This window comes from Hesperophylax consimilis, chromosome 20 (genome assembly GCF_061612785.1).
Source record: "Hesperophylax consimilis isolate HC1 chromosome 20, BYU_Hcon_1.0, whole genome shotgun sequence".
Taxonomy (NCBI): domain Eukaryota; kingdom Metazoa; phylum Arthropoda; class Insecta; order Trichoptera; family Limnephilidae; genus Hesperophylax; species Hesperophylax consimilis.
This window is the reverse complement of record NC_142855.1, coordinates 11,379,036-11,393,902: the sequence shown is the minus strand read 5'-3', so window position 1 is coordinate 11,393,902 and position 14,867 is coordinate 11,379,036. Positions and strand designations below refer to the sequence as shown.

Genomic DNA, 14,867 nt, shown 5'->3' with positions numbered 1-14,867 from the left:
CCAGAGAACTGCATACATACGCAAAGTACAGCATTTTCATGGTATTTACTTTTTTTTTAAATTCTTGCAGTTTCTGAGTACTAAGCCAAATATACCTTGGAAGATTTTGAAACCATGGATTTGATATGGCGGTCAAAACCTAATTTCGGGTCTAACACTACTCCCAAATCTTTGGCCTCCATCATTTTTATCAGAGTTGTATTGTTAAGGGTATAATTAAAAGAAGTGGGGTTTTCAACACATTCTGATAAAAGGTTGGGATGTAAATGAAGCACGGGGGTTGGTTAGGTTAGGATAGAGCAACATGCAACCATCACTCACCAGGCGTTTACATACAAATGAAGTATCGGAGTTGTCCCCCGTTGGTGAGGTTAGGTTAGGTTATATCTACACTCAATCAGCACTCACCGGCTGTCTCATTCCTGGGAGGTGTTGGCGTGAGATCCTTATTGGCGTTGGCCAGCAGTGAAAAGGTGGATACAAATGAAGCACGGGAGTTGTCCCCCGTTGGTGAGGTTAGGTTAGGTTACAGCTACACTCAATCAGTACTCACCGGCCGTCTCATTGCTGGGCGGTGTTGGGGGCAAGTCCCTAGAGGCGTTGAATCCAGGCGGCAGACAGGGGCAGGGGGTGGGAGGCTCGTGTCTCTGTAATATCGGGGAAGCGGGTCCGCTGAGTGGTGCGTCGGGGTGCCGGATGTCGTACAGGAACTCGGGGATGATCGGCACTGGAACAAGGATTTTAAACTCTCAGCTATCTCCAATTTTGGTTGCATACTGAAATGTACCAGACTAGATACCATAAACGTTTAAAGGGATTTTGTATTTACTTATTAAGTTAAAAGAAATTTACATTTCACTTTCTTAACTTAAATATATAACATTAAATAAGTAGTTTTATAATATTGTTCTAATAACTAAAGATTAAAAAGTTTTTTTTAAATACATTTATACTCTCCGTTTGAAGGTTATCTGAAAGGAGATTGAATATTTGTACACCCTCGTGGCCAATGCCTCTTTTGCCACTTTCAGTCCTTACAGCATGTGTGTACAATTTGTTATGTTGCCTAGTATAATGTTCGTGTACTTGTGACGTTTGTTTAAATGTTGTGTTTGTGTGTATAAGTCCATATTGGATTTTGTAGATTAGGAGGCATATGTTGTATTCGTACAATTTTCTTATTTTCAAAAGTTTCATTTCCTGATACACTTTTTTTGTGGGAGTATCCGGGTTATAATTGAAGAGTTTTTTAATAACTTTGTTCTGTATTGTTTGTAAATCATTTAGGTATGACAATGTAATGTATGTGTTTCCCCATATTTCTATTAATAATTTTGATGGGACTGGATTAAACTAAAGTATAAGCCCCTCTTTACCTCCGTTGGTTGGAGATGGGCAATTCTAGTGCCTTATGGGCAATCTTAACTTAAAATTTTTATTATTTTTTTGATAAATTAATGTTTTAAAGACAAGATTTTATTTACAAAAGCAGTAATTGTTGAATGAAACACTAGCATATATTGAATATTTTCTCGGGTAAGAAATAAGCCCCCATAGCTCAGTGGTCAGAGCTTTCGATCGGAAATCGAATGGACACGGGTTCGAGTCCCGTTGGCGTCATGTATTTTTTATCAGGAGATTTTTTCAATGTGGATGAGTGTTTCAGGCGAACAATTATTGCTTATAAAAATAATTTAAAATTTTATTTATTTGTGTTCTTACATCTTCTATTATTTTTTATTTATTATTTACAATATTGTATTTTTTGTAAATCTCTTAGGCCACGGGTACAGAACCCTTAGTTTTTTTTAAATATTCTTTATTATTATTATAATTTTAAGTGAAAGTCTGTTATTGGATTTAATCTTTATTATTTAGTTTATTCTTATATATGTAAATAATCTGTTGATTTTCCCAAAAAAAAATCTACCATCTAAAACAAATTAGTGGGATGATTTTTGCTTTTAATTTTTCTACGTGTTGTATGTCAGATGTTTATCAATATGTAAGCCAAGGTATTTTTCGCTGTCTAGAATAAGCAAGTCCCTTTCTTCTATTTGTATTATTATTTTAGGTGAGCTTAGGATCATGTAGCCGGTTTTATTAATATTTATTGTTAATATATTTTTATTAGCCAACTGTTTAGTATATTAAGATTAAATAAATCAAATATTGCATCTCTTAAACCCACCGATGTATACATATTAAAGTTTGTTGTAAATCCTCAAGGGATGTTTTTTAAGAGCACAAATATCGTACCTCCTTAACAATTAAATTGAAGTCCATAAAAAAATATTGTATTTACATAATATACAGATACTGTAATATGAAACTTAAAGCTTGATTTTACCCCACTTACGTTTCCAGGTTTGCAAACCTAATTCAAACCTTTTTTATGCTATTTGCAGATTAGAGATCTACAGCAGGTGATTTTGTCACTATTATTTTGATGATATCGTTTTTGTCACCGTTATTTAATGTCACTGCTATTATTTCAGCATCATTTTATCTATGGCCTATTTAAATTGTAACAGGTTACCCCAGCCCCCCCCCACCTGTAAGTTAGTAGTGTACACTGTACAGTCTGGCAAGAAATTTTTGTAGATACACAAAATGAAGGCGATATATATATTTTTTTAATTGCAGCACTAAATAACTATTTTTCTCAAATGCTTCTGGCTTTCACCCTTCAAGGTGGTCTCGGCCATAAGTTCAAATGTTTTTGGCTTTCATCCTTCAAAGTGTTCTAGGCCATATTTTTAAATGTTTCTGGCTTTCATCGATTAAGGTGTTCTAGGCCACCATTTCAAATGTTTCTGGCTTTCATCTATCGAGGTGTTCTAGGCCACCATTTAAATTGTTTCTGGCTTTCATCCTTCAAAGTATTTTAGGCCATTATTTCAAATGTTTCTGGCTTTCATCCTTCAAGGTGTTCTAGGCCATCATTTGAAATGTTTCTGGCTTTCATCCATCATGGTGTTTTAGGCCATCATTTCAAATGTTTCTGGCTTTCATCTATCAAGGTGTTCTAGGCCATTATTTGAAATGTTTCTGGCTTTCATCCATCATGGTTTTCTAGGCCATCATTTCAAATGTTTCAAGCTTTCATACATGAAGGTGTTCTAGGCCATCATTTCAAATGTTTCTGGCTTTCACCCTTCAAGGTGTTCTAGGCCATCATTTCAAATGTTTCTGGCTTTCACCCTTCAAGGTGTTTTCGGCCATCATTTCAAAGGTTTCTGGCTTTCACCCTTCAAGGTGTTCTCGGCCATCATTTCAAAGGTTTCTGGCTTCCATCCTCAAGGTGTTCTAGGCCACCATTACAAATGTTTCTGGCTTTCACCCTTCAAGGTGTTCTCGGCCATCATTTCAAAGGTTTCTGGCTTCCATCCTCAAGGTGTTCTAGGCCACCATTACAAATGTTTCTGGCTTTCACCCTTCAAGGTGTTCTCGGCCATCATTTCAAAGGTTTCTGGCTTCCATCCTCAAGGTGTTCTAGGCCACCATTACAAATGTTTCTGGCTTTCACCCTTCAAGGTGTTCTCGGCCATCATTTCAAAGGTTTCTGGCTTTCACCCTTCAAGGTGTTCTCGGCCATCATTTCAAAGGTTTCTGGCTTCCATCCTCAAGGTGTTCTAGGCCACCATTACAAATGTTTCTGGCTTTCACCCTTCAAGGTGTTCTCGGCCATCATTTCAAAGGTTTCTGGCTTCCATCCTCAAGGTGTTCTAGGCCACCATTACAAATGTTTCTGGCTTTCACCCTTCAAGGTGTTCTCGGCCATCATTTCAAAGGTTTCTGGCTTCCATCCTCAAGGTGTTCTAGGCCACCATTACAAATGTTTCTGGCTTTCACCCTTCAAGGTGTTCTCGGCCATCATTTCAAAGGTTTCTGGCTTTCACCCTTCAAGGTGTTCTCGGCCATCATTTCAAAGGTTTCTGGCTTCCATCCTCAAGGTGTTCTAGGCCACCATTACAAATGTTTCTGGCTTTCACCCTTCAAGGTGTTCTCGGCCATCATTTCAAAGGTTTCTGGCTTCCATCTTCAAGGTGTTCTAGGCCACCATTACAAATGTTTCTGGCTTTCACCCTTCAAGGTGTTCTCGGCCATCATTTCAAAGGTTTCTGGCTTCCATCCTCAAGGTGTTCTAGGCCACCATTACAAATGTTTCTGGCTTTCACCCTTCAAGGTGTTCTCGGCCATCATTTCAAAGGTTTCTGGCTTCCATCCTCAAGGTGTTCTAGGCCACCATTACAAATGTTTCTGGCTTTCACCCTTCAAGGTGTTCTCGGCCATCATTTCAAAGGTTTCTGGCTTCCATCCTCAAGGTGTTCTAGGCCACCATTACAAATGTTTCTGGCTTTCACCCTTCAAGGTGTTCTCGGCCATCATTTCAAAGGTTTCTGGCTTCCATCCTCAAGGTGTTCTAGGCCACCATTACAAATGTTTCTGGCTTTCACCCTTCAAGGTGTTCTCGGCCATCATTTCAAAGGTTTCTGGCTTTCACCCTTCAAGGTGTTCTCGGCCATCATTTCAAAGGTTTCTGGCTTCCATCCTCAAGGTGTTCTAGGCCACCATTACAAATGTTTCTGGCTTTCACCCTTCAAGGTGTTCTCGGCCATCATTTCAAAGGTTTCTGGCTTCCATCCTCAAGGTGTTCTAGGCCACCATTACAAATGTTTCTGGCTTTCACCCTTCAAGGTGTTCTCGGCCATAATTTCAAAGGTTTCTGGCTTCCATCCTCAAGGTGTTCTAGGCCACCATTACAAATGTTTCTGGCTTTCACCCTTCAAGGTGTTCTCGGCCATCATTTCAAAGGTTTCTGGCTTCCATCCTCAAGGTGTTCTAGGCCACCATTACAAATGTTTCTGGCTTTCACCCTTCAAGGTGTTCTCGGCCATAATTTGAAATGTTTCTGGCTTTCACCCTTTTTGTGTTAATCTTTTTTCACTTAAATTCCGCATTTTTTGTGCCCATCTACGTGTTATTATTTTTCTTATTCGAATTATTTCATATATATTATTTCAAAATATGGAATGTATTTCATTGCACTATCCCTGCATACATTCTTATAATAAGCAGTAATTGTTGATTGAAGTACTAGTACTTATTGACTTATTCGGCGTGTTGGAAATAAACCGACGTAGCTAGGTGGTCCAGAGCACCCGACCAGATTCAATTCCCGTCGGCGGCATTTATTTTTACTCGGGAGAAATTTTCAATTAGTATACATATTTCAGACGACTAATTATTGCTTATAATAATAAATTCTAATTAATATTGTTATTTTATTAATTATTGTGTCCTCTGCGTGAAAAGTCGTATACTTTTTTTAATAAAAGTATGTATTTTTGAAGTGACCAGCCAGATATGTATGTTTTTCTGATTTCGTTTGTAAATAATACAATTAGATGATGGAGAATAGGAAATTGTAATAATTGTAAGCTACAAGCCAAAAATGTGTGTATTCTTAGTATACCTTATATTGTAGGTAATATTCATTAAAATCGCTTGACAAACGGACTCTAGAAACATTCGATTTCAAGCACAAAACTGCTTTTTATTTATTTTGTAAATAATTTTACAAGAAAGCAAAAAATTAAATCAAGTGAAACTGTCACAGATAATGTTAAACATAAAACTGTATTTTTAAAAGTTGTTTCCTTTACGCGTTCATAAATTTCTATTGAAAAAAAATTTTTTTTAGTGGTTTACATTTATATTTTTTATTGAGTAATTTATTTTTTATTTGTATGCTACTCAAGCGAAACGATAGGAAAACCTTCAATTTATCTAGAGTATCTTTTTTGGTATTCATAATGTACACCAGTTCGTTATAAAGATTAATCAAAGCTTCGCCTTAATTATTATTTAGTTTGGAACATGTTGGACTATTGTGTTTCGCTCTTGCAAATCTTTGTAGTGACTTTCGTTAAAATAAACAGTTGCAAATTTCCAATAAATATAGAATCCTAAAAAATTTTCAGGTAGTTCTTAATTCTTTCAGAATTTCTGTAGTAGGTCGGTACCTACCAAATTAAAAAATGAAGTTTCACTACTAATTTTTATAATTTTGTTGACAGACTGTAGGTACGGATTCTCTCAAACTCGCTGAGAGGCAATTACCTGGAGGTATCAAAAAGCCATTACCTCGGCGCTTAGAATTTAATTAATAATTAATGTGGGCCGTTCCACCCTGCCGCCATCTGTGATCTTTTCCTGGTAGCTTTACGGCCAATCTCACTGATATAGCGTACCTATAGATGGCGATATTGTAGATATAACATTAAATTCTATCATCAAACATACTAATTTCAGTTGTCTGTGATGTTTTTTATATATTTATTTATTTATTGCATCTCACTATACATAAAACACTTTTTTTCACATAAAAATCAACCTCACTAGGACTAAGCCTGTATCGAGGTTAACAATTTACATTTGAGTGAAGCAAACATAAGAGTATCACAAACATAAAGTATTTCTTAAAAAATTACACAAATCATTAATGTAGATTAAAAACAATATTGGTCCAAGCACACTACCTTGCGGAACCCCAAAAGAGATTGGTTTGCTATTGCTTAAATGATTATTTATCTCTACTTGTTGCGTTCTATCACTTAGATAGGATGTGAATCAGCCTAGTGCTGTACTATGTATGCCAAGAGAAGATAATTTTTTGAGGAGTAATCCATGGGACACCGTATCAAATGCCTTTGATAGATCTAAGAACGCAGCCAAAGCTTTGTTTCCATAGTCTAACGCACTTATGACTTTGGACAATACCCTCAACACTATAATATAAGTGAATACTTCACAAGTCTGGAGCCAGTGAGACCATGCCATCCCCAAGGTAGTGGGAAAGGGAACGAGATGCGAAGAGGAAGGTGGGGAAGACCAGACTATTCAGATCTGGTCATCAATCCAATTTGCCCTGCCCCGGGAACCATTTATTGAACAACCAACACCTCTCAACTCATGGTGTGCCAGATCAGGAGAGGCTGGTTTGGGGACACCCTTTGACCTCTGCAACTGGTCTCTTGACCTATCACCTTGCGCCGCAGTGGGAGGGAAGTGGACATACGTTACTCCCGGACAAACTGACCCCCACCCACTCCTCATACCTTTTTTCGTTCGCAGAACGTCATCTCCTTCTTGTCCTTAAATATATCCTTAAAGACAGCATCCCCAAAGATGATATAGGCCCCGAGGGAAATAATTTTCCTTGTGTGGGATTAAAAAGTATTTATTAATTCAAATGAATAAATTGATTTCTAGTAGAGAGCCTCACCCCGCGACCTCGGGATTGCTAGTGGAGGCAGTCGGTGCTGATGTGAAATTTTCTCGCGTAAATAACTCAAATTAGCTTTGAAATATTCAGAATCGAAACATATGATTGGGTGAATACAGACAAGTCATTCAATAAGTACCTACCTAGCAATAATCACAAAATTATTTTATTTTAATTAAAATATGTATTTCTTCTGTTTAAAGTTTCAAGTTTGCTAACGGCGTTCATTCGAAATGTTAATTTCTGATCGCGTCTCCAATTTGTTTTAAAGAAAAATTACATTAAATTTTTGATAGGAATATTTATTTAAATATTTTTTTAGGCATTACCCATCGATGTAATATACGATAATAAGATAATACTAATAACACTAAACGAAACATGAAACAGAACAAGATATAGGAAAATAATTAGGTAACGGTCTCAAATGGGAATCTACTTAATTATTCAACGTCGCCATTGTTGATCTGATATTTCAAATTTAGAATTATCTTTTAATTAATCTTGATTTTATTGATACGGGATACATTTTTCTAAAAGTCAATAAAAAATATTCAATAAAATTGACTAATATTTTAGAAATATTAGTAATATCTTCACAAATCCTTCAATAATTCTTCTGTATGAGACTATTTATGAATGTGAATGACGCAAGATTGAGTTGCTTGACGATGCTTCCTCTCTACCTACACCGGCTTGCTGGGGGTCTATGTCAGCGAGAAAAAAATTTGGGGGTCCACAAGATTCAAATGGGGGTACATACGAGCGGACCTCATTTACCTCAAGTCAACATTTAGGAGTTCCGTAAATGACACAATAGACCTAACACAAATATAATAGACTGAGAAATTACTTATTTGATATTTGTATGTTTATATATCGTAAAGTTGTTAATTGAGGTATATAAATAGAGTCTACGTTCCTTTTCTCGTCAGAATTGATATATTGAACCAAAACATTGCAATAATTGTAATAATGACTTTCAACATTTAGATGTACTTTACACAGACTTCAAAACTAAGTTTGAGTACATTTTGACTATGGAAATGGAACGTTGAAGAATCGGATAACATGTGACAAGAAGAACTGATCGGAATAAGCACTGACAAAGAACTTAAGGGGCAGTTTTGTACTGCCAGCTACAGAAAGAAATTTCCGTTGCTTATCCTGCTTCATTTTCATTTGGTGTAATACCTCACAAGGGTGCCCCTGTCTGCACAATGTAAAGACAGAGGAACTATACCACCACCCGGTTGTTGGGCAGGCAAGGGAAGGGAATCTTTTTACTAAAAAAATAAATGATTATCACATGGGATGTTAGTAGTTTTAGGAAAATTCAATATTCGGCAGGCAGGGGGACTACGGAAAAAAAAATTTGGCAAGTGGTCTACGGGGCAAAAAAGTTTGGGAACCTCTGCTATAGTTCATAGTCGCTAGAGGGTTGAGAGCAGTTGAGACTCTTATGGGTATTTCACATAAAAAAACAGGGAACGTTAGTAAATAATTGGTTAATTATTTTAGAAATTGTCTGTAAATTTGATTGCCAAAATGAATATTTCATTTATTAATAAATGAATTAATCTTATTGCTGCCCTCTATTTGAAAGCTTTGACCAGTCTGGATTAGTCTGGATTATCCCCCAGCATTATGGGGGTGCTGGCAGTGACAGATGACCCAATTCTCTTGCCCGTTCTTGAAGAGGGTCACATCAGCGCACCAAAGCGTTGCTATCGCACATGTGGAGATTACGCATATGTGCGAATCGCAAATGGGTTAAATTATATTACGGCCAAAGCTGAATCATATTCCACTCGAAATCAGTGGCGGTTCGTGGTCATTCTTAATAGGGAAATCAATTTAAATATAAAGAAAAAAATAATAAAAATTTACGGGTAAACTTAACCTTCGTTATAATCTACGCGTTCGTAGATGGCGTTAAGAGGAAGCTCCAAGACAAAAATGTGTATATTCTTGGTATACCTTATATCGTAGGTAACAGGCAAAATAAAATAAAATAACATTAAAATCGCTTGAGTCTAGAAACGTTCAATTTCAAGCAAAAAACTTGTTTTTATTTATTTTGCAAATAATTTTATAAGAAATCAAAAAAGTTAATTAAGTGAAACTGTCACAGATAATCTTGGCTATAATACGGTATTTTAAAAAAGTTGTTTCTATTATGCGTTCATACATTTCTATTGAAAAAAAATATTTTTTAGTAGTTTGCATTGATATTTTTATTGAGTAACTTATATTTTATTTGTATTCTAATCAAGCGAAGCGATAGGAAAACCTTAAATTTATCTAAAACATATTTTTTGGTATTCGTGCACCAATTCGTTATAGAGATTAATCAATAACAATAGCTTGCATACAGTGTATTTTCTTAAAATAATTTAATTAACGCCATCTACGAGATTATATTTTACATCTAATTTAACGTTATTTAAACCTATATTATATAGATGTCACTTGTGATGTTTGTTTAAACAGTTCAGGACGTATAAGCAACACTCGCTGTTGTTTCTCTATCTAAGTTAATAATAAATTAGATATTTTTAAGCTTGGATGTTTAAATGGCAAAATTAAAATTAATAAAATATTTAACTTGGGTCTCGTCAGGAGTCGATATAACATAATATTTTCTTCTTGAAAGATATACGCAACATTGTTGATAAGAATACCATTAAAATTGTGTGCATACCAAGCTGGGGCGGTGCAGCCAAAACTATACTAGATCCGTTAGCCAAGGCACAAAAAGCTGTAATAAGAGTGATGGATAAAACACCTTATATGTATCCATCGACACCCTTATTTAAGGAAACTAAATTACTAGACGTAAGACAGATGTATTTACATGCACTCATAATGTACTTTACGAACAATCCCAAGCTTCATAGTTTTGTAGATCACAGTTACACAACAAGACTAAGATCAGAACAAAGGATGATAGTACCAAAACGTTTCCATGTATTCCTGGCTCCTAAGGTGTATAATGGGTTCAAACAGCAATGCAGTAAGATTAAAACAGACCCTCTTCATAATCAAATGACCAAATGGCTGATAGAAAGTGGCAGAATGAAATCAGAAAGCTTCCTGAATTAAATTATTGTGTGACTAAAGAAAGACCATTAAGTGAATTCATTCCGACTTTATCCATATTATCATCTTTATGTTTTATAATCACATTTGTTTACTCCCATATGCTTTGTTTGTTTATAAAATTGCCAATTTCATAGTTCTGTTTAAAAAAAACGCTACTAATTTTAGAAAAATCTTTGGTTAAATAACGAAAAGCGCCCACTTATATTGTACACAGGTTCCTATTTTTATAATTTTATGATAACCTACTGTTACCAGCTCTGTATTGTTTTTGTTTAGTATGTTATGTTATGTTTATGTTATATTTGGTTTATTTATGTTATGTTTATGAAGATATTGTTAATAAGAAAAATGTTAATTGTATATGGCCAAGATCACCCCTAATGGGTGAAAGCCAAAATAAAGAATAATAAATAAAATAAATATATATACAGGGTTTTCCAATAAGAGGTGTTATTTTGGTCTTAGACCAAAATATTTTTTTATGGCCGGAATTGGATGGTATTGATCTGGACAAGGTTTACTTTCAACAAGACGGCGCTACGTGCCACACAAGGAACGAAACCATTGACCTTTTACGATTGAATATCAAAATAACACCTCTTAATCGAAAACCCTGTATTTATTTTATTTAACCGATTTTTGTTTTACCATTTGTATAACGATATATGGACAACATGGTGTAATTGTTTCATTATTTTATATGTTTTTATATTGTTTTCTGATTTCATTTTATATTTTCTTATTTATTGCCACCATAATACGGGCACTTGCCTAGTTTGGGGTATTAATAAAAAATAAATAAATAAAATACGTTTGTGAGTGATTGAAGCAAGCAGCGTATTCGTAGTTAGAGTTGTATGACGAACTAACCACTCTGTCTAAGGCTGCGGGGAAATGGCTTGGCGCTTCGTTAGTTGACAACTTTAACTTCTAGGACAGTTTCCCAAACTTACTCCAGTGGAGCAAAGGGGGTTATAATTCGATCTGTATACCAGTGGTCTCAAACCTTTTGAAGTAAAATTCATTTCAGAAAATACATTAAAAAATAATTACAGCAGTTCAATTTGGGAGGCGGGTTTGGGTACTGCTGGTCACTCCAAGTGATTCGTTACGTTTAGTGATTTAGCAGGGGTGCCCGGGTTCATCGGGTGAAGTGTGTTCCGGATGCGCCTGCCCATCAGCCGTGTGGGGTGCCAGATCAGGAGACTGGTTTGGAGAGACCCTTTGACCTCTCCCTCTGGTCTCACACTCCGTCACTCGTGGACACACTCAAGAACGTCTTTCAACAACTTACTCTCGCTCTTTTCCTTAAAAAGTGCCTCCGGACAGCATCTCCAAAGAGGACATGGGCCCTGAGGAATTATATACTAGAATTGTATGATTTGTGCAGCTGAAATACGAATATTTGACCCTTCAAGCTAATTTTTTCACTTACTCATATGTTCTCACAAAAATCTTTGTGTTTCCCTCACTGTTGTTGTAAAAAAAACACCCAAACGATGTTTGAAAGAGAAAATACAACGCTTTATATTCAAACATCTAAATTAACTACATTATAGTTTAAATGAAACCAAAAGATCCGACCCAAAGTTGAAAAAGACTTTCGTGCATTTTTAATTAATTATTTTCATTTGTAATTTTTGAAGTGACGTTTTTAGTCATGGTTAGTTAGTTTTTTTAACAGAACTTGAAAGTTAACTTGGAAATTTGATGAATTGTTCAAATTCTGTTAAAGAATTCGAGAGCTAACTATAAAAATTGGTGTTTTGAGTTAAGGCGAAGCTTAATGCTAAATCACTATTTTGATTAATCTTTATAACGAATTGGTGAACATTATGAATACCAAAAAATATGATTTAGATAAATTGAAGGTTTTTCTATCGCTTCGCTTGTGTAGAATACCAATAAATAATACAAATTACTCAATAAAAAATATAAATAAATAAAAACTAATAAAAAAAATATATTTTCAATAGAAATGTATGAACGCGTAAAGGAAAGAACTTTTTAAAAATACAGTATTATAGCTAAGATTATTTGTGACAGTTTCACTTGATTAACTTTTATGCTTTCTAATAAAATTATTTACAAAATAAATAAAAAAAAAACAGTTTTGTGCTTGAAATCTAACGTTTCTAGACTCCGTTTGTCAAACGATGAATGCCTATTACCTACAATATAAGGTATACCAAGAATATACACATTTTTGGCTTGTAGCTTCCTCTTAAGCTTGGTTTAAGTAATGCCATAATTAAGTATTTTAAAAGATACATTTAGGCAAATTAGCGTTTTAATCTTTATTTTTTAATGAAAAACTTATGTTTATAAGACAAGCTTTTTATGCATAGCACAAAGGATAACAAATTATTATAATCATTAATTACTCGACTGAAATATCCATCAAATTGAAAATATCTCCCGAGTAAAAATAAATGCCAATAACGGGAATTGAACCCGTGCCTTCTGATGTCCGGTCAGGTGACCAATTTTCAACCTGCCAAATAATTCTTGATCTGAAGTACTTGATTAATACTATAATAATTTCTTATTTTAATCTTTATTTGCGTTTATGTCAAAACGACGATTTTGAAGCTAGGCCCCTGTGATCCTGTTTATCCTTGGAATTACACAGATCACCGCTTCAGGAGTTCTCTTCCCGGAGGCAATATGAACAATTTGTCGCCCAACTTGTAATCGAATATGGCTCGGGAGATTAATTTGCAAGCGGTTTAGATTGAGAAGGACAATTCAATGAAATGGGAAAATATTTTGCGTAAATTAATTTAAGACCTGAAATAACAATCTACCAAGAGTAAACAATAATGACGAACTAAACGTAATATAAGGGGTGTTTAAATTTCAGATTATATTGAGATCCGGATCAATTTTACATCAAAGTGTGTTAAATTGTTATTTTAATTTATTTATTCATTTTTTGGGAAATCGACAGTTCAAATTTAATCAGTTTGTACATAAGTGTTATTTAGTAAAATAAAACCAATTATGGATTTCCTCATTGTGACTTTAACTGAGACAGCATAATTTAAATTTGTGAGAAAGGAATATGAATTAAAACATTTATACAAAACAAAAGATTATATTATAAAACGAAAAATGTACAAAACAATACATTTATAGCCATGGAGAGAGGTTGTATATATAAATCAAATAAAATAAACAATAGAGATATAAACATTATTAACAAACCATCAGAGAAATATTCTTTTATGTACCTCTTGTATTTGGTAAGTTCGCAACTGAAAATATCAACCTTAGATAATACGCTATTGTAATGATTGCATAGTCTGTTCAGGCAGGAATTCTGCTTAGAGTTCGTTTTGCTTTGATCAACCCTGAACAGGACACAAGAGCGTGTTGAACGCGCAGGTACATTGAATGGAATCTTGTTTAGCAACTCTGGGCATTGAATATTATTGTTAACTAATTTATACAGGAATAGTGTATCCTTATGATGCCTCCGTACACTCAGTATATTTTGTTATATTTGTTAGTTTTTCATATGGGGAAGATTTAACCTGGACATAAAGTCGGAAATTTAAAAAAGTCTTATTTGCTTTGAATTTCGATGATATTTTGAAAGTTCGTTGCTCCAACTCTCCTTAGAGCTAGCCGCCACTGGTGTTCACCACTTTATGCTAAGCAGCATATTTTTATCAGCTTTCTGATGGCTTTAATGGCTGGCCACAAAAAAGACCATTTCATCTGCATACGCAGTGTTATTTACACATATGTTTCCCAGTTGACAAACTAAATTTACCGAGGTGAGTAAATTGCTTAAATCGTTCATGTAGACGTTAAAAAGAATCGGTGATAAGCTTCGCCCTTGTCTGACGTCGCTTTCTATATTCACTGATGTTGAAATTTTATTTTTCCAAATAACTTGGTTCTCTTCTTGATGATACCACATAGATTCCAGAACGATCATGAAAGAGGAGTAGATAAAACTGAAGAAGAAAACCAGGTGAAAAATAAGATTTTAAAACTGAATAAGACACAGAATTAGCAGAATAATTTGAGGGGTTCTTAGCTTACCGACAGTGGTGAGCAACATATTGTCCAGCAGCAGGGCGATGGCCACGATCGCCAGCACCAGGTTGCGACTCTCTCGCCATGCCTGCAGCCGCCCTCCAACTGCCATGCCTGCAACACAAAACACCAACACACATGAGCAACATATTGTCCAGCAGCAGGGCGATGGCCACGATCGCCAGCACCAGGTTGCGACTCTCTCGCCATGCCTGCAGCCGCCCTCCAACTGCCATGCCTGCAACACAAAACACCAACACACATGAGCAACATATTGTCCAGCAGCAGGGCGATGGCCACGATCGCCAGCACCAGGTTGCGACTCTCTCGCCATGCCTGCAGCCGCCCTCCAACTGCCATGCCTGCAACACAAAACACCAACACACATGAGCAACATATTGTCTAGCAGCAGAGCGATGGCCAC

At 35.5% G+C, this 14,867-nt stretch overlaps 1 protein-coding gene across 1 annotated transcript in view; it reads right to left on the bottom strand.

Annotated features, from left to right (window-relative positions):
- Positions 1-14,555, bottom strand: part of Vmat (Vesicular monoamine transporter) — a 44,729-nt gene extending 30,174 nt beyond the window's left edge. Inside the window, exons 1-2 of the mRNA XM_089644306.1 lie at positions 14,450-14,555; positions 554-727 (exon numbers count right to left, since the gene is read on the bottom strand). Of these exons, the coding sequence (XP_089500432.1) occupies positions 554-727; positions 14,450-14,555 (280 nt within the window). The remainder of the gene's footprint in view (positions 1-553; positions 728-14,449) is intronic.
- Between the last annotated feature and the right edge of the window lie 312 nt (positions 14,556-14,867).